At 33.5% G+C, this 21,753-nt stretch overlaps 1 protein-coding gene and 1 pseudogene across 1 annotated transcript; one reads left to right on the top strand and one right to left on the bottom strand.

The window, feature by feature from the left end:
* The first annotated feature begins 4,507 nt into the window (after positions 1–4,507).
* On the top strand, positions 4,508–10,623 carry LOC145006679 (G2/mitotic-specific cyclin-2 pseudogene; annotated as a pseudogene).
* Positions 10,624–10,858: 235 nt separating this feature from the next.
* Positions 10,859–18,795, bottom strand: LOC145005695 (hyperosmolality-gated Ca2+ permeable channel 1.2-like). Its single transcript, XM_078964812.1, has 12 exons — positions 18,657–18,795; positions 18,240–18,569; positions 17,916–18,062; positions 17,456–17,591; positions 17,104–17,205; positions 16,386–16,505; positions 16,064–16,144; positions 15,221–15,561; positions 12,792–13,037; positions 12,383–12,707; positions 11,440–11,673; positions 10,859–11,349 (listed from the first exon to the last, which is right to left on the bottom strand). Exons 2-12 carry the CDS (start codon positions 18,551–18,553, stop codon positions 11,098–11,100), a joined length of 2,298 nt encoding a protein of 765 aa, XP_078820938.1. The 5' UTR covers positions 18,554–18,569; positions 18,657–18,795; the 3' UTR covers positions 10,859–11,097.
* Positions 18,796–21,753: the final 2,958 nt, after the last annotated feature.

Genomic DNA, 21,753 nt, shown 5'->3' with positions numbered 1-21,753 from the left:
AGTTGAGTTGTTCTTGTGTGAGTAATTTTAGAGTACCTTCCTTGTTTCTTTATAACCACCAACAAGTGGTATCATAATAGAGGTTTTGTTTGACGAAGAGAAGATGGTGAATATGATTAACCCTCAAATTCCAAAAGTGATGACAACAAATTATGGGAACTGGAAATTCGGTTCTCAAGATATTTGGGATGTAGTTGAAGACGAGTATATGGAGCCGACAGATGCAGTTGCTGAAGCAGCTTTAACAAATGCTCAAAAGACAAGGTTAAAGGAGTCCCGGAAATGAGTTAAGAAAGCTCTTTTTTTAGTTTCTATGGTGCTGATGAATTAACCTTTGAGAAAATCTCAAACGCAAAGACATCAAAGATAGTTTGGGAGCATCTGTAGAAATCGCTCCAAGGAGCCGAAAAGACGAAAAGGGTATGACTCCAATCACTCAGGGTTGACTTTGAAATGTTGAAGATGAAAACTTCAGAAAGCGTAAATGATTATGTTACTCACTTGAAAACGGTGGCGAACAAGATGAAAAGAAATGGTGAAGCTCTTGATGAAGTTAGGGTAATGGAAAAATTACTTCATTCATCAATTAAAATTTTTGATTATGTAGTCACAGTTATTGAAGAATCAAAAGATTTGTCCTCAATTTCTATGGATGAGCTCATCGGTAGTCTTCAAGCCCATGAACAGATAATGAAACAAAATGATGATACTGGTAAATTTGAGCAAGCTTTACAAAGCAAGATGTCAATTAATGAAAACCAAGCTAGCAGTAGCTATATACTAGGCAGAGGAAATCATGGTGGTTATAGAGGTGGCTACATAGGTGGACCTAATAGACGAGGATGAGGTAGATATTAATTCTCTGTTGGTGGTCGTGGATAGCAAAGGATAGGAAGAGGAAGAGGTAGGTTTCAACAACAAAGTGATAAATCTAAGGTTCAATGATATAACTACAATAGCTATATTCATTTTAGTTATGAATGCAAATATCCAAAAGTGGAAGAAAAAAGTCACTTTACAACAACAATGAAGATAAAGATAAAGATGTTTCTCACATGCAAAGGAAATGAAGAAGGCAAACAAAATATTTGGTATTTTGATAATGGTGTAAGTAACCACATCTGTGGTTATAAGGATCTATTTATGAAGTTGGATGAGACAGTAGGAGACGTTAGCTTTGGTGATCTATCAACGATGCTTGTCAAAGGCAAAGGTACAATTATGAATCTTTAAAAGGATGGTGATAAGAAGTATATACATGATGTTTATTATGTACATGCTTTGAAAACAAATATAACATCTCAAAAACCATAGTAAAAAATTTGAATTTTTCAAAGCCATTTCATAAAAAACATAAGTGAGCCATAATTTTTTTCCAAAACATAATAATAAAAATCAGAGTATCAAATAATATTTCTCAACATAATAATTCATAGGATGATGTGTACGATCAAGCCTTCGCCTTCTCCCGATCTTCTTAAGTACCTGAAACATTTAAATCCACAATTGTAGGCCAAAACTTAGTGAGCTCCCCCAAAATACCCTACACGACAATACACATATAATGCATGCATACATGAGCCTACAGTATGCCTGGACCGTCTCGCAATACAAGATGGCTGGACCGCTTTACCGAGCCTATAGTCTACCGGCCCACCTCGAAAGACCTACAATAGCTGGATCACTCCCGTGAGCCTACAGTCTGACTGGACCACCTTGCAAGGGCCTACAGTACACCGGCTATCTTGGCCTACAACACAAAGGACCGCCTTTACCCAACCAACCACAATATGTCGATATATGTACATAAACAAACAGACAAATAATAGCCAGGAATACAAGTAATCATAACAGATCACTACAACATACCGTCATCCTACACACGATGATACATACTGTAATATAAAGTATAGTGATAAAACTCACTTTGTAGTCTAGCAGATAACAGTACAACTCTCGCAAATCCAAAAACTGGTACTACAGGCCACCTATACAACAATCAGGCACTAATTTTTAAACTACAACCCATAACCCTCAAATTGACCTAAAGTCAAACTTGGTCTCTAGCAATTAGTAAAAACAAGTCAGTGTTTGGCAGTCAAACCACTACAAACTACTATGTATTAAAGACCAATTATGTATAATTTTATGTATATAATGTATATTAAATATATTATACTCATAATTATTTCAGAACGTCTCAAACGGCTCAATAGCCCGTCTATCATTATGGATCGAGTCAAAATCACAAAAAATAATTCTATTTGTGACATTAAAAATGAATTTTTGAATCAAGTGTACTTGTAACCAATTTATGATCAAATTGGATTATTATACTTTCGAGACTTTGTGGATATAAAAAAATGTCAAAAACAAAGGTTGTATGCAAAAGTTACATCCTTTTTAAGAAACTAAATCAGTAAAATACTGATTTTCTTAATAAACGAAAACCGAATTGATTCGTTGTGGTATTTGTACACCCCATATGGAAATTTCAAGAATGTTTTTAGACTCAGACATAGATCTAATATTTTATTTCATAATCACAATATTTTCAACCCGTAAATTTAACAAAGTCGCGAAAACTGTTGAATAGGATCCAATTAATTACGAAACTTTAAACGGATGTTCCCGGAGTTCTACATAACAGATATGTTAAGTATTTCCTTAGTTTTGGATCCTATATAAATACCTAATGTTTGTAAGAAAAAGGTAAGAGATATGTATGAGAAAAAGTGAAGTAAGCAGTAGCTCTCGTTTAAAATACTTGAGTTGTTCTTGTGTGAGTAATTTTAGTCTACCGTCTTTGTTTCATGGTAATCACTAACATTATCATGATTAAAATATTCTATTTAAAGTGGTAGACATCTAAAGGCAAGATACCACAAAGTCAATATCTTACCCAAGTATCTGTGAATGTTGGTACGAGTTAGGGTGCTAAATTTAGAGAATGAGGAGAAGGGTTAGGCCACCACCATCTTCATTCCTTTGCCTCTTACTGTCACGTACTCTTCCACCACATATCACCATCTCTATTGATCATCTTTATCCCCTTCCATCACCACAATTAATCGAACACTCATTTGCCTCTCACCATCTCGTTGTCTTCCACCCCTTACATCATGTTACATAACACTTATTGAAAATTTACCTCCCATCACCACCATTGGCGATTCACTTGGTTTTATGCACACTCTGTAACTAGTTTGTAACTACTCTAACTACTTGTGGTATTTATGGGAGGGATGTCGGAGACGATATGGGAGGAGATACAGGGATGAGGACTCGTAATGGAGAGAGTGAGACGGAGGAGTGTCTAGAAAGTTAGGGTTTTTTCTTGTTATTTGGTCATAGAAGAATATAATGAAATAAATACGTAAATTATATAGATGGTTCTTATGGTCTACATTATTTTAGAGATTTGGCCCAAGAGTAATAAGTTTTGATCATTTCAAAAAAAATAACAAGTCAAAATTTAGATAACGATTGATGGACCAATTAACCACAACCACTTACCCAGTAAGCAAAATATAAAGTTGGACTACAGTTGTGTGTTTTTAAAAACTAAATGATCATTTCTACAATTTTATATGAGAAATATTTTATAACGGATTAATCTCATTCTTGATAAAAAAAACAACTTCTATAAAGTATAAACCCACATTTAGACAGTTGAACATAAACTCCAACATTCATTTAATAATCACATTCTTTTTCCAAACTAAAATTAGGTTCAACCAAACATATACGAGTGCCATAAATCCTACATTGCAAACCCCAAATGAATACGAATCATCGTGTATTAAGGAATTTCCGTTGTTCAAGTGCTTGTGATCTTTTTTCTTTGTCCCATTTCAATCTATTCATTGATCAGTTAAAGATGACTTCAAGGGATGTTGAAGAAGAAAACCAATGTATACCCTTATTCAAAACTAGCTTTTGATTGAATCTCATATGCTCTGATTCTTGAGGTTATTCTTAGGCTCAGTTCTGGTTTGGTAATTGTTTCTTCGTTAACGTTTTGTCTGGTTAAATTGTGTATAATTAGTATATGATTTTAGGGTTTTTTATCCGTGTTCATGGATGATTTTTTGTTGATGTGTGAATTTTGATGTTCTTTCTGATTCTAAACCATCCAAATTTAAATCCTTGATTGTTCTTGGGTTTTCTTAATCAGAAAGTTTGAATGTTAATTTTGTTATCAGATGTAAATGAGAAGAAGATACCGAGTGAAATAGGAAATCTCACTGCAATCACTCGTCTGATACAAGAAGTTTTTGTGCACAATTAATCGCCAATGCAATACCTGAAAACCAAAAGGTGAAAGAAAAAAAAAAGTTCACAAATTTATTAATTAATCGCACAAATTAAACATTACACCATTTTTTACGCAACACTTTTTATGTTTTCTAACTTATGTAGAATTTATTAGTGTTTTTTTTACAAAATTGACCCACATCTTTTGATTCATGGCGTGGCAGTGAATGTAAATGTGGTAAAAGCTATAATGATCAAGACGAAACCACCATCGTTGCCACAAAATGCAACTGTGATAGATGAGTCCATACACAGAAGAATTGAAGAAACCTAAATCTTGGTCTTCACAAAACAAGTTGCCTCAATCGTCACTCACTTCAACACTAACTGCCGAGAGCAAGGCTGCCCATTGCCCGAAATAACTAAATGTTGTCGATATTGATGCTCAAGATGTTGATAATGAACTGGCTGCAGTTGAGTATGTTGAAGACATATACATATTCTAAAAATTTGTTGAGGTACATATATAGATAGATACAAAACCTTAGATGCAATATATATATATATATATATATATATATATATATATATATATATATATATATATATATATATATATATATATTGTTAGTCAATGTTGACCATGTAATCAGGAGAATAAAAGGGACACGTGGGAGTGATGCCAAGTAAAAGAACGTTGCTGATTTATCTGCTTTCAGTTTTATTTTTAGTCTATTTAAAGTTCAGTTGTTTTAGCTATTTTGGATGTAACTTTTCCAGCTTTCAATCATTCAATAAAACAAGCATTAGGCTACACTATATCCTGTTTTTTCTTCTCGTTTGATTTGCTAATTTGCCAACAATTGGTATCAAAGCTTCAAGGTTCTGATTAAAGTGTATGCCAAAGTATATCAGACACACTACCATGACAAGATCATCATCATCCAATCCACCCAAAGACAATCCGTTCCCCTTACAACGCCCAATGCTAACCTCACAAAATTATAATACCTGGTCAATTAAGATGGAAGCCATCATGGATGCCCATGGATTGTGGGATGCCATTGAGCCACCAACCGGAGTAGAGGTGGACGAGAAAAGGAGCAAGCAGGCTCGAGCCTTCATCTTCAAATCAATTCCAAAAGAGATGCTTGCACAGGCTGCCAAGAAGAAGACAACTAGAAAAGTGTGGGACTCTCTAAAGTCACGGTATGTGGGTGCAGAAAGAGTCCAGAAAGCAAGGCTAAGGGTATTGAAAAGCGAGTTTGAAGGACTCCAAATGAAGGTTACGGAAACCATAGATGATTATGCAGGAAGAATATCAGCCATGATCTCAAAATACAGCAGTGCAGGAGCAACATTGGATGATGAAGAACTGGTGAGAAAATTGTTTGATACAGTCCCTGAAAGGTTCATAAACCTGGTGGCATCGATTGAACAAAGCTCAGACATGGAATCCATGCCATTTGAAGAGGCAATTGGGCATCTAAAGGCATATGAAGATCGACTTCGACTCCGAAAGACAAGCACACAAGCAGATAATGCCTTGTTACTTGCCAAAACGGAAGGCTCTTCTACTCATCGAAGTCCAAGCCATTCAAACACGAAAGGTGGTCGTGGAAGAGGAAGAAATAGTGATAGTGGAGGAAGAGGCAATTCACGTGGTCGGGGTTCGACGCATGGCAGAGGTGGACGTTGGGGTGGTAGTTCACGACAAGAAACTGGGAATTCCAACCGGAAGCCTCGTGACAAAAGTCATATACAATGCTTTGAGTGCCATGAATTTGGCCATTTTGCTTCTGAGTGCAAAGCAAAGAAGCAACAGGAACAAGAGGCGAATCTAGTTGCAGATGAAGATGGACCTGCACTCCTGTTAATCATTCATAGGGGAAGAAACTACAAGCATGGTTCTCCTAAATGAGGAAAAGGTGTACCCGAACCAACTAAGAGACAACAATGATAATGATATGTGGTATCTGGATAATAGGGCTAGTAACCATATGATGGGTTCTAAGGCCTTATTTGCAGAGCTCGATGAAAAGGTGACCGGAAAGGTACGATTTGGAGATGGTTCTAAGGTTCAAATAAAAGGGAAAGGTACATTACTGTTTGATTGTAAAAGTGGTGATCAGTTCATCATCCCAGATGTGTATTATATTCCAACTCTACATAGCAATATAATAAGTTTAGGACAGATGACTGAGGAAGGATATGACATAGGAATGAAGAAAGATTTCTTAAAGATGTATGATGCAGATGGTTGCTTGATTATAAAGGTCCAAAGGTCAAAGAATAGAATTTATAGAATAAGGCTCACACCTAGCTGTGAGTATTGATGATGACTCATGGCTATGGCATGCACGTATGGGTCACACAAATTTCAAAATGCTTGGGGAGATGACACGAAAGGGAATGATAACTGGTATGCCTCGATTATCTCATCCATCACAGGTATGTGAAGGATGTATGTTAGCTAAACAACCAAGGATAAGTTTCCCAAAAGTGGCACAGTGGAGAGCCAAAGAACCACTCCAGTTGCTAGATGCAGACCTGTGTGGTCCCATTACACCAGCAACAAAGGGAGGCAACCAATATTTCCTACTAATAGTCGATGACTATTCACGATACATGTGGGTGTATATGATTAAAAGAAAGGATGAGGCCTTTAAGATGTTCCAGAAATTCAAGTCACAAGTGGAGAAAGAAAGTGATTTTAGAATCAAGATGTTAAGGACTAATCGTGGGGGCAAGTTCAATTCCAATCAGTTCCTGGAATTTTGTGAACATACAGGGATAAAATGCCAATTGACGACGCCACACATGCCACAGCAAAACAGCATTGTGGAAAGCCGTAACAGGACAATCTTGGAGATGACCAGATCTTTGCTCAAGGCCATGGCGATACCAGACCAGTTGTGGGGTAAGGCGGTGCGACACTCTGTTTATTTGTTGAACAGAACTAGTACAAAGGCCTTGAAAGAGGTAACACCGTACGAAGCGTGGAAGGGTTCGAAACCCTCGATTTCACATCTGAATATTTTTGGGTGTGTGGGATTTGTCAAGAAGTTGCGTAGCCTAACCAAGCTAAGCAATCGAAGTGAATCGATGGTCTACCTGGGAACAGAAGAGGGAACGAAAGGATATAGACTATATAATCCCAGAAATCGGAGAATAGTAGTCGCAAGAGATGTAATCTTTGACGAGGCGAAATGTTGGGTCTGGAGTGAAGAAAAAAAGGGGGAGCCACTTACCACACCCTATTGGACTAATGTTGAAATAACCCAATCACTGCCAGCCCAACAACATGAAGATGGCGTAAATGAAGAACCCTACACACCATTAACTAATAACTCTCAATTTTAACATGTAACAGGTGATCCAACGAATGAAGACTAGCCATGGTCAAACTCATCTAGAGTTGACTCACGAACAACTCTCCCAGGTCAGACCTCAGAAGAACACGAAAGAAGCGGGTCAATAGCTTCGTTCGATGATACTCCAGCAAAAGGGTTCCGATCAATTAATGAGATCTACCATAACACATCAAGAATGAATGATGCAGAAGTACAGGAGATGTATGAAAGAAATCAGGAACTGTTGTTAATTGATGATGAACCCACGACATATCAAGAAGCATCGACTGAAAGGGAATGGAAGCAAGCAATGGAGTCTGAGTTGAGGTCAATTGAAAGAAATAACACTTGGACTTTAACCAAGTTGCCATCAAACCATAAGGCAATAGGGCTAAAGTGGGTGCTCAAGCTAAAAAGAGATGCAGCTGGAAACGTGATCAAACACAAGGCCTGCCTAGTCGCCAAAGGGTATGTCCAAGAAAAGGGTATTGACTTTGAAGAAGCTTTTACACCAGTTGCACGATTGGATACTATCAGGCTGATTCTTGCTTTAGCAATAAAAGAAAATTGGCTTGTACATCACTTGGATGTCAAGTTTGCATTTCTACATGGAGACCTTAAGGAGGAGGTATATGTCTCTCAGCCAATCGGATTCTCAGTTAAAGGAAAGGAGAATATGGTATATCGTCTACATAAGGCACTGTACGGATTAAGACAGGCTCCAAGAGCTTGGAATGTAAAGCTGGACCAATCACTCGAAAGGCTAGGATTCACCAGATGTGCACAAGAGCAAGTTGTCTATAAGGTACATAAACCCAATCTAGTCCTTATTGTAGGAGTTTATGTGGATGACCTTATAATTACTGGTTCAAGTGAAAAAGGAATCCTAGAGTTCAAGAAAAACATGCAACAGGTGTTTGATATGAGTGATTTGGGTTTGTTATCTTATTATTTGGGGATAGAAGTGTCTCAAAAGAAAGATGGGATAATGCTCACACAGAAAGGGTATGCAGAAAAAAATTTAAAGGTAGCAGGGATGGAAGATTGCAATAAATCTCTGTATCCAATGGAGGCCAAGCTAAAGCTAACAAAAGATGAATATGGGGAACTTGTAGATGCAACAAATTACAGGAAACTTGTTGGAAGTCTAACGTACTTAGTCCACACAAGACCCGATTTAAATTACAGCATTGGAGTAGTGAGCAAGTATATGCAAGATCCTAAACAAAGCCACTATGCAGCCATAAAACATATCCTCAAATATGTGAAAGGAACAACCGAGTATGGGTTGATTTATCGCAGGGGCAGTGATGGTAAGCTTGTGGGCTATAGTGATAGCAGCTATAGCAATGATCGAGAAGATGCGCGACGAACCACAGGTGTAGCTTACTACTATTCTGGAAATTTGATAATTTGGACATCACAGAAACAACAAACGGTGGCCCTTAGCTCGTGTGAAGCTGAGTATATGGCTGCTACTGCAGCTGCATGTCAAGGATTGTGGCTTAGGAACCTGTTTGGTGACTTGGTTGGACAGAAAGCACAAAAGGTGAAGTTGTTTATAGATAATCAATCAGCTATTGCCCTTATTAAGAATCCGGTTTTCCATGGGAGAAGCAAACACATAGATACTAAATACCACTTCATCCGGATGTGTGTTGAAAAGGAACAGATTCAGGTGGAGCATGTAAGTGGAGACCAACAATAGGCTGATGTATTGACAAAAGCAATGCCAAGGATAAAATTTGCAGAAATGAGGGCACTCATTGGTGTTGCAGACTTGGAGAAGAAAGTCAACATTAAGGGGGAGAAATGTTAGTCAATGTTGACCATGTAATCAGGAGAATAAAAGGGACACGTGGGAGTGATGCCAAGTAAAAGAACGTTGCTGATTTATCTGCTTTCAGTTTTATTTTTAGTCTATTTAAAGTTCAGTTGTTTTAGCTATTTTGGATGTAACTTTTCCAACTTTCAATCATTCAATAAAACAAGCATTAGGCTACATTATATCCTGTCTTTTCTTCTCGTTTGATTTGCTAATTTGCCAACATATATATATATATATATATATATATATATATATATATATATATATATATATATATATTACAATTTCATAGAATTACTTGATGTGTTTAGGTTGCGGAATGAAACCATGGTTAATGACTACATGCATACACAACCTAAGATGACCAAAAAGAAAAGGGCGAGTCTGATCGACTGGCTGATAGAGGCTCATGATGCATTCGATCTCATGAATGAGACGTTGTACCTTACAATCAACATTGTCATCTAAAACTGTTGCTAATAGAGAATTAAGGTGTGTAGGAGTTGTTGCAATGCTTATTGCATCAAAATATGTAGAAATGTGGACAGATCTAATTGTGTATGATTTTGTGGAAATCTTAAACAATCAGTATGAGAAACAAGATGTTTTAGTGATGGAGAAGCACATTTTGAGTCAATTGGAATGGAGTTTAACAGTTCCCATGTCGTATATGTTTCTCACAAGGTTCAATCAAAGTCGCCGGAGCCATAACCCCACTTGAGATTGAAGTATGTATTTATTTCGTTATTTTTCGTTTCGGTATAAATTTTTTTAAAAAAATGATATGGGGGTAAGATAGTCATTTTACAATAACTTAATGCCTCATATCTAAAGGTGTTAGCCATAGGTACCAAACGCCCAACAAACTGAAACCACGAGGATTGTCCATGTAACAAACTTCGATAGTTGGACTGAACTTGTAATTTCCACTATACCACAGGGTTTGTAATTTGAATATGATATTTGGAATAGGTGGAGCAAATGGTGTATTTCGATGCAGAATTGGGAATGATGAATTACCGAATCATCATAAGATTTTGTCCATCTATGGTTGTTGCGTCATTGGTTTATGCTGCACGCAACGCCCATAACAAAAACCATGTGTGGCATAAAACACTTGAAATGCACACAGGGACACGGGACATGGTGGTGCTACCCATGCTGCCCAAAACTCTATTGACATAGCTTTATAAGGGATGTTGGAATAGATGAGGTATATGGTAGTGGAGATGAGAGGAAAATCGTAGTGCATATTGAACGATAATTGTGAGTATATATTGGATTTCAATCAATGAAATGTTCTATTACTTTTACCGGTATATTTTAGGAATTAGTCACTGCAAAACTTCAAAAGATATTCATATCTTTTAAAATTTTAATATTTTTATAATTAAAATATAAAATAAAATAATCCCACCCTACTTGTAATTGAAAGATTTCTTCTAGCTTCATTAAACAAATAATTTCACTCTTGTTTCATGAATATTACAAGTTTACAACATTTTATTTTTCCCGGATGTCGAACCTGGTTTCGCTTGGCTTTCTAAAATTCGACGATAAAAATTAGGTATTTTCTCAATTCCAGTCATACATCCATTGTTTCTATACAATTTAAAGGACCACATTTCCCTTCACACAACCTCTATGCGGAAAGCTCATTCATGGCTTATGCTCTTCTAGAATGATCTCCGGGAGCAATGGTCCCAAACCACCGCTCGTTCTACTAGTGCCAGGTGTATTTCTTCTGGCCTGTCTTTTCGTGGGCATGACCAAACTCCCATCATCATAGTGATCCTCATAATCCTCATCCTTAAAAACAGGATGCAAGTAAGCTTTCTCAAGGTACCCTTTTAGGTTCCCTTTCAGATTCGGTTCCCTTACTTGGTCAAGAGTGTCCTTATTCATAGCTTCCTGAAAATCAAACAAAAAGTGCATTATGCTACAAATCAAAACGGGTATTTGACCAAACTTTGAATGAATAAATGTTAGTTTGGTAGGCACCTGTAAAGGGTATCTTGTAAACGCGGGTTCAAACCGACCTTTACAATAGATATGAAACCCGATAGTGAGAATTGGAAGTGCAAGGAGAACCGGGGTTGAAGCAACGGCGTGTTTTGTACTCAACAAACCCATTAAAAGTATTTGTGATATAATCAAGGCTGTGATCACACGTCCATGGACATCAGGCCAAAAAGCTGCTCGGCTTTCGTACTTTGGGTTGTATACATTTATTATCTGCATATTAGCGCAAACATCTTAGCTAAATTTTATAGGGCAGATTATATATGGAGAATAGAAACCTACTTTGCTCTCACCATGGCAATGTAGTTTATTTTGTACCCATTATAGCAACCTACTTATATTTCTTTACCAAAATATAAGAACTTACTAACATTTCTTTACCGAAAATAGCAATGTACTTATATGCTACCTAAATTGCAACGTACTTATATTTCACTACCAATATGGGCAATTTACTTTATTTTTATCCATAATAGCAATGTAGTTTTTATATAACACATAATAGCTATGTACATATAGCTTTTATGTATAATAACAACGTAACTACACATAATAGCAAAATACTTATAACTTTTACCCAAAATAGCAATGTACTTATATGCGCTACCAATATAGGCATTGTACGTTATGATCTTTATCCTTTAGCTTAACTTTTTTTTACCTAAAATAACAATTTAGATTGTTATTTGCTCATAATAGTTATGTATTTATAGCTTTTTATCCATAATAACAACCTACTTACATTTTGCTATTGATATGAGCTATGTAATTTATTTGTAGATATTGCTTTTATCGGTAAAAAAAATGTGAGTATGTTGCTATTATGAGTAGGGAAATGTAAGCCCATTGCTAATATAGGTTACATATTGCTATTATAGCTAAAAATAAGTATGTTGCCATTATGGGTAAGAAAATGTATTACCTGATGACGGTAGATAACAAATGCTAAGCAGAAGAAAACCAAGATAAACGGAATTAGAAGCGGTGTCACAACAGCATAAACAAGACCAATGAGGAAATAGAATTGTATTTGGGGTTCTCCAGTGTTGAAACCAATACTTCCAGGATTCATAGCCTTCTCTCGATCTCTTTCGGTTTTAACTAAAAAAAGGTTCTTCAAGTGATAGATTATCAACGCCTTCAACCGTAAAATCTCTCCAGCGGTACCACTCCATCCATCAACCATTATATACGTTATAAAGAATGTTGCTTTCATCGGAATCGCGATTCCAATCGTCTCCGGAATCCTAAACACCACCCATGAAAAAGAAAATTGTAAAATGAAGGAAATTTGGTAATTCAGCTGAAAAGTTGGATTAATGTTATCATACCGATTTGCTGACTGATGTAGAAATGTATTGAGCTGTTCGAATGCAGCTCCAGCGATAATGCTACCGAGAAAGACGTTTACAATTTTGAAAAGATAATATCTTGATGCGGATCTCCTCTCAAGTCGTGATATACTAAAATATCCTTCAAATTTTGACATCAACATCAAGAGTCTTGGTAATAGCATGAGGAAGATCTTCAACATGATCCCCGGTAGAAAACCTTGGATAAATGACTTGATTGGTTTGCTGCATAAACATTTTGTATTCATATGGTTCTTTCAATTCGGTCCAAAATAGGAAACCGGCTTCATGCATACAAGACTTACTCCTTACAAACATCATGGGGAGAAAAGAAACATGCCTAATTAAGGTGTTGTTTCTTTTTTACTAATTAATAGATTTATGCCTAATTAAGGTGTTGTTTCTATTTTACTAATTAATAGATTTAATGGGAAAACGACTTAAAAGGGGTACGACTATATATGAAGATGTTTCTTTTCTACTTGATGCACAATTAATGACTTAAAAGAGAAAGTAAGGAAAATAATTCAGAGTTTTAACTTTTTACAAATTTCCATTTATTTATATTTTCCTCCCACTACCCCAGTTGTGCCGTCAATTTCTCATACATTTGTTAAACATTATTCAAAGCCCGACAACAGTTTCTCAATATAGCAAGAAATGGCAAGATAGAAACACTCACACTTTCTCAAAATAGCAAGAAAAGGAAAAAATAGAAACACGAACGTAAGCTATATACAAGTTTTTTTTTACTTAATGAAGAAAATAAAAAATAAAAACAAAAAGTTAGAAAAATGATGTGTTCCCTTAAATCTTAACTCCTTACAATTTTCCGTGCAAATATTTCTTGCCATTTCCCCAAATTTGTCATCATTGTCCTAAGAGAAATTAAATATCCTCTTCTTCTTTTGTTCTTACTTATCCTCCTATCCATATCAGACAAGTGTCTTAAAATATTTTAATTGTATTAAAATGTGATATTTGTCACCATTTGACATGTGATACTTGTCCTCATTTGACATGGATAGGAAGAAAAATAAGCACAAAATGTAGGATAATATTTAATTTCCTATGGTAAATATTTTTGAAGTATCTTATATCTAGTATTGTCTCCTATAAATCAGTTAAGTAAAAAGGAACCAACACCTTACAATGGGAAAATGACTCTTGAGGGTAATTAATTTTTGCGTTTGTACTCATTTGGTCCCTTTTCTTTTTTTTTGTATTCAATATACCATCGAACTTGTTGTTGGTGTTTACCATAGCCCTTTTGACCGGCTTTTGACCTGTGATAGCCGGTCAAAGGGTTATAGTGAACACAAACAACAAGTTCGATGGTATATTGAGTACAAAAAAAGGAAAGGGACCAAATGAGAACAAATGCAACAGTTGGTTACCCTCCTGATTCATTTTCTCTTTACTCATTTACAACAAATCCCACATCATCTCCTACTAATATTAATGACTTTATGAGATTCATTCTTGCTTCTCTTCAAAACATAACCTACGAAAGGATATTATTCATACATGTACAACTTTGTAATGCACTTGAATATTTATTAGGGGAATCTTGACTAAGCAGGCGCATTTCATGACTACATTTACATTTCCAATCAAATGATTTATCGTATCATGGATTCTAGACAAGTCTACAAACGAGTGGAATCACAAGTGCTATGATTTTTGAGTTTACTTAGCTTTAAGATGGAACTCATGGGATAAGATAAAACATCAATATGTACAATATTATGGTGATGTGTCTACAAAAGCAGCATGATATTGTACATATTGATGTTGTATCTTATCCCATGAGTTCGATCTTAAAGCTAAGTAAACTCCAAAATCACACCACTTGTGATTCCACTCGTTTGTAGACTTGTCTAGAATCCATGATATGATAAATCATTTGATTAGAAATGTAAATGTAGTCATGAAATGTGCCTACTTATTCAAGATTCCCCTATAAATATTCAAGTGCATTACAAAGTTGTACATGTATGAATAATGTCCTTTCGTAGGTTATGTTTTGAAGAGAAGCAAGAATGAATCTCATAAAGTCATTAATATTAGTAGGAGATGATGTGGGATTTGTTGTAAATGAGTAAAGAGAAAATGAATCAGGAGGGTAACCAACTGTTGCGTTTGTTCTCATTTGGTCCCTTTCCTTTTTTTGTACTCAATATACCATCGAACTTGTTGTTTGTGTTCACCATAACCCTTTGACCGGCTATCACAGGTCAAAAGTCGGTCAAAAGGGCTATGGTAAATACTAACAACAAGTTCGATGGTATATTGAATACAAAAAAAAAAAGGGACCAAATGAGTACAAACGCAAAAGTTAATTACCCTCAAGAGTCATTTTCCCCTTACAATTAAAACAAATAAACTAGCAAGTGCATAGAACTTACACATCGATTATAGGTTTAAGGAATGGTACAGCCTTCTCGATGCCTTCAATGTTCGCAAGTGATTGCACAAATGTGATCGGGATCATAAAAAAGAAAGTGAGAAAAAAGAACGCGACACCCATTAAAACCTTCCGGATGGTCAAAGAGACGTAAGGTATTGCGAGGTTTTTCCAGTATACGTCACGTGGCTCGGGAGCCCAATCGGTCAACCACAAAGTCGGGTTTCTAGCTTGTTGTGTTTGAGCACAAACAGCGGCTCCCCAACGAGTTTTGAAGGAGACAAATGCCGCTGGCATGATTGCTTTTGGGTCATTCATCACATTTTTTCTCTCTTCGGCTATCTGGATACAAAAATAATAACAACATGTTTGACTATTAGTCAAATGTTTAAAATACTCTTCAAGAAAGGAAATTACTAGCTAGTACGATTTTTTTTAAGGGTTGGATGCAATAAATATCAATGTACTTTCATTGATTTTTTTATTATATAATCCCACTTAAATTTCTTTATATTACCACGTTCTACAATGAAAATCTACCTGTTTATAGCAATGCCATTCAAATATAAAGCAATTTTCACCATTATAATTAGGTAAAATTTTCAAAGTATTATATTCTAATAATAAGTTTTGCGAGTGCACTGCTTACATTGTGTAGATTTAATAAGAAAAAAATGTATAAGTATTATGCTTCAATAGAAATAATTGAAAGTAGGATGTTATAATGCATAAATAAAGAAAAGTAAGTTATTATTTCTTGCATTTAGCTCTTGATTTTACGAAGGCTTAATGAATACGTCTTGCAAACATATGATCTCATAAAAGATTAAGGATGGACGATTACTTCGTTTGAAAGTTTCTCAATTTCTGCTTCGTGATACTCAATAGCATCAACTTTTGCTCCCCACAATCCATGAAAACCAGTCTATTAATCAAAAAAGAGCATGTAAAATAACTTTGTTATATATATATATATATATATATATATATATATATATATATATATATATATATATATATATATATATATATATATATATATATATATATATATATATATATATATATATATATATATATATATATATATATATATATATATATATAAAGAGGACTCCCAGACACAAAAAATGAAAACGTCTCGAGAGACATATAAACGAAAGTACCTTCATCGTAGGTCGTTTTAACGGATTCTTTGAGAACTTAATCTGGTAGTAATCGAGCCAGTTTTGTTTCTTGTGTTTCTTCTTAACCAGTTTTGCAAGCTTGTTTGCATTACAAACGACCTGCAAATCATTTATATTTTACTGATAATGGGTAAAACCATAAAAATAGGTGGTTCAAATGGTTTAAAAGTCCTCGAAAGTATACTCAAGTGTTTCAAAGTTCAAAGTCTTAAATTGATTTGGTCAAGAAAGATAGATCATTGTTTTCATGACATTTTTTGTAATATATATAAATTATAAACAAAAATCAAAAAATTGTTTGTGCTAAAAGTCTACATGTTTTACCCTAACCCATTCCGACCAGATCAAAGATCAAAGATCAAACACGTCCCGCCCACCCATTTTTTCTTTGGTATCAATGCATATATAAGAATGTATATGTGGGGCTATGTTCAAATATAAATGATATCTATATATGGTATGAATATGTAATCATAAACCCATCATTTTCAAGGAAAATAACTATATTTTAGTCAAGTTAGTCAAAATCCACAATTTAAGGGATTGATTTATTAAAAAAATAATTGATTTAATTAGTTAATTTACCATCATGCCCCTAAAATATTTTATCCACAATGAGTTATACAGTCATACCATACTTAGTGCTTTACATATAATCCTAACTCTAAGTGAATATATACAAATAACCGAGCTAAACCTGATGGGTGAGATAGTTATCGTGATGGTTCACTAAAAAAAAGTGTTGCACGGTTTCACTAAGTGTCTCATCAACATCTCGCGGGACGTTCTTCACAAGAACCTGCAGATGATCATTTTTTTCTCATTAAGTGTTATCTAGATAACTAATTTCTAAAAAATATTTGAAAAAGAAAAAGACGGCATGCTTGGATAAATGGAAGGACAAAAAATATATAAATTAGTGCAAAATTTATAAAAAGTTAGGATATAATGGGGAAAGCCTTGTGTTCCTGAATTTCTCTATTGAGTCATTCTTACTAGATTAAATTTTGTCATCATGAAATTGAAAAAAAAAAAAGGTAACATCTTACCGTAAATTGATCAGCTCGAGGTTTTTCTGATTGAAGAAAGTAAAACCGCATATTTGCAATAGTCTCATACTCCTTTTTCAACATAAAACACGTCCAAATCGTAACAACATATGCCATTGCTACATGAGCCCAAAACCTACAAATTGTTACATAAACAAGAAGCATTTAACATTAAAGTTTCGTATGTTGCAAGGAGCAAAATAGGATAGGACCGTTGGATTATACAAGTTTTCTATGACTATTTTCAATGATGCAGGCATTCACATCTTTTTTCCAAGAGCAAGTCTCCATTCCACCTTTTTTAGAGGGATAAAAAGATTGCATTTTTTGTCCTATTGACAACGCACATCAAACGCAATACAACATGTTATATATTTGCTATGTCATGTTATATATTACTATGTCATGTCATGTCCATCGTAACAAATAATCCACATAATCATAGGTAAGATTTCCATGCCTTGGAGATCCATGCGGGATGTTTGATATTGAAAGCTTATCAATTTGACTAAAAGTTTCGTTAGAGCGCTCAAGTGTGTTGTTTGTCCAATTAACCGGTATTAAAATAGCCCACGTTAGCAAGAATATGGGAATAAATATTTTTAACCTGCAACACACAATCAGAAAAAATATTATATACCAACTTCTAACAACCAAATCTGAATATAAGATTTTTCAAAAGAAAATAATAATAATAATAACTAAATATCAAAATTATCAACACGTGGTATACCAAAAATACCCTCATATTGCAACTAATTATTTAAAGAGTAAAGTAACATACCCTAACAAGTAAATCCTCAAATACACAGCCGAATCTAAACCGGCATGATCAATGAGCTCGGATTCAGGCATTGTTAGTGCATCAGGCACCCAATTAAGAAACTTTATATATGATCGATAATCCAAATTAACGAACTTTTTTACAAATGCCCCTGAGGCTGTACGGCTTGTTCTTAAACCCTTGATATACCATTTTGGAAAGTATACTCTATCATTCACAGGTTGAAGGCGTAGGATAGCAAAAGCTATAAGGAAAACGAATGCACTAATGATATTTATTGCTGCTGCTACCCCAATATCCCCAAATGTAGCCATCTACACTTTCTTGAACCTGTTCAAGTCGACATATATGAACATAAACTATTGTTGCGAGCTTAAGAATCAAAATCAGATAATAAGAATTCAAGAAAAAACTTACTTTTTAATTTAGCATGTCTTCAAAGCTCCATTGCAGTATTTCATGCCATTGAAGACAACCCAACAAAATATATGAAGGGAGAGAAAGCCATACGAGAGAGTCGTGACAGAGATTGCTTCAGAGTTGAATCAAAGCTAAGAACATTTCCCATTTCTGTAAGTAGGAAAACTGCAGAAAAGCATGCTTTGTATGCAAACAACATTATTTAATTAATTAATTAAATGTGTTGTTATTATTGATTGAAGTTATTGAAGAGTAAGAAGATTATATGGTTAACGACTTACGTTGGTGGCTTCTTTTTGGTTTTTTATTTAATTATTTTTTTGATATAACGACTATCAGTTTGAGGTTATAACTTATAATAATTAAGCGAAACTAGTTATTTAAATATTATGAATTAAAATCATGATAAGGAAGCATTTCCATTACGAAATATCAATGTAACAGCATATATATTTTATTATTTAAAAGTTTAAAAATTATTTCTTTGCCTATTATTATTATATTTTTAAATATTATTACAAACTTACATTTGTTATTATTACTAGAAAAAGTTAATGTTAATAAAAATAATTAACTTTGCTTGAAATGCAATATAATAAAATGGAATGGAATGGAAGAAAGGAATCTACACATAACACATAAATGGGTTTTTGACTTTTGTGCCCTTTTTTTAAGTTTTTATGGTAATTGTATTTTACCTTTTTCTTGTTTCTAAAATGTGTTAATACTTAACAAATGCCATCTAAAATGTATTATTATATGTAAAAACTCATAAATGGTTTGGTTTTATAGAATTGAATTACTGTTGTAATCATATTATTAATGTAGTCAACATATTAAATAATTATAATCTTCTAAATAATGTTACAAGGTTACCCCAACACAATTTATCCATTTAATCACATCATGTCTAGCAAGTGTAGTAACTTTCATTCAATTTTATAATTAGTAAACGTGTTTAACAATTTTAGCATAAAACTAAATATTAATAGTATTCTCGACTTCTCTTGTTTTTAAAAGAAAAAAATATAAATATCATCTTTATTAGAATAATAGATTAAAATAATTTTATATCATCCTTACGTATTGATTTTATATATCAAATTGTATTAATTGTTTTTCTTATTGACATATCCGTAAAAATATATGTTTAAGTTGTTTATAACTATATAAAATGGGTTGATTCGTACACAACAAATTTTTTCAATACACAACTATTTATGTTTTAAAACATTGTATTAACTCTATAAAATATAAATTGTCTTATACGAAGAAAAATTGTTTTGTACAAATCATTTCCCATAGAAAACTTCGTTACTTAAAACTTGTTAGTAACTATTAAACTTTGTTTAATAAATAGATATCATATTTTGTTAGTAACTATTAAACTTTGTTTAATAAATGTCGTTAAACTTACTTTTGGATATGGATTCCTAAAATAAAGACTTGAAGAGTTGAAGTACATTCAGCAATTTGCTTTAAAAGATTATTTGAATTGATTCTTTTCCACGTTCCACTAAAAAGCCTAATGGTCCTTGTTTAAGTAAAACCCAGATCTAAAAACTAGGCCCAATATCTTGGCCCAATACAAACTATCTAAAAACTCGTCCCCATTCTGCCTGAGGTGGCCTCGGCCTCTTTGACCTGTAGACCATGACTACTTTTCTTTTCGATTTTCTTCAATTTCAAAAATCTAAACCTTACAAACCAGGGTCAACCTGAAGTTTTGGGGTCTGCAATTTAACAAAAAAAAAAAAAAAAAAAAAAAGTTTCAAAACCTAAATATCTAAAAATTAAAGAAAAAAATTTATAACTAGACTTCCTTCTTGGATCTCAACTCCAAAACTGATGTAGAAACTAAGAAAAGTATTAACATTTTTACCCTCTAACACATTTGTCCTCTATAAACGTGTAGAAACCAAAATTTTTATTAGAAATAATATATCTAAACGAACAAGAAAGAAAAAAGAAACCACAGATCAGAAAAGAAAATTACATTCATAAACTCTGAAATTTGTAAAAAAAAAAAAAAAAAAAAAAAAAAAAAAAAAAAAAACTTTCTGATTTGTAAAACCTTGTGTTTTTTAAAATACAAAATATCACATATTGCAAAAGAATTATAACTATATTTCTTTTTTGACTCTTAACTCCAAAAGTGATCTAGAAACTAAAAAAAGTACACCATTTCTCCCTCTTAACACCTTTGTCATCTATAAACCTATAAAAATCAAATTTTTATTAGAAATAATATATATATATATATATATATATATATATATATATATATATATATATATATATATATATATATATATATAACGAATAAAAAAAAGAAAAAGAACTCACAAATTAGAAACGAAAAAAAAAAAAAAAAAAAAAAAAAAAAAAAAAAAAAAATTTACCTTCAAAAATTTTGAAGCTTGTAAAAAAAACACATTTACTGATTTGTAAAACCTTATGTTTTTCAAAATACAAAACATTAGATATTTCAATTTGCAAAACACTGATATTAGGTTAGAAATATTATATATATATATATATATATATATATATATATATATATATATATATATATATATATATATATATATATAGAGAGAGAGAGAGAGAGAGAGAAATTATAAGACTTTCTTATACCTTCTGTCTTCTGATTTTCTAAACCACGAGTGAAACTAAGAGTAGGATTGTTTGATTGCTTGCTTCTGAACACATAAATAGTAAGACCGGGTTTTTAAAGTACAAAAAATAAACATCAAAATTTGTAAGATTTTCTAATACTACAATAGTAAGATATATTCAAAAATTACAAGACCTTTCTTTATACCTTATGATTTTTGAGGATATTAGAATCTGCATCTGTAAAACCCGATCTAATGTATCAATCGAAATCATTAGGATTGGTGCGGAATTCCAATCTAATGATTAATGCAAAACATTTATAATGAATTAGGAATACAATGTTGAATCTTCACTACACACTATATTGATTAATAGTCTGGTACATAAGATATCTTTGTTTCTCGGTTCTCTTTGTTTCTCTCTAAACTCGATGTCGGCTTGATAAGAATGGCCAACCCTTTTACACGGCTAAAAC

The sequence above is a fragment of the Lactuca saligna genome, chromosome 7 (genome assembly GCF_052625555.1).
Source record: "Lactuca saligna cultivar CGN05327 chromosome 7, ASM5262555v1, whole genome shotgun sequence".
NCBI lineage: Eukaryota > Viridiplantae > Streptophyta > Magnoliopsida > Asterales > Asteraceae > Lactuca > Lactuca saligna.
This window is presented reverse-complemented; position numbering and strand designations above follow the sequence as displayed.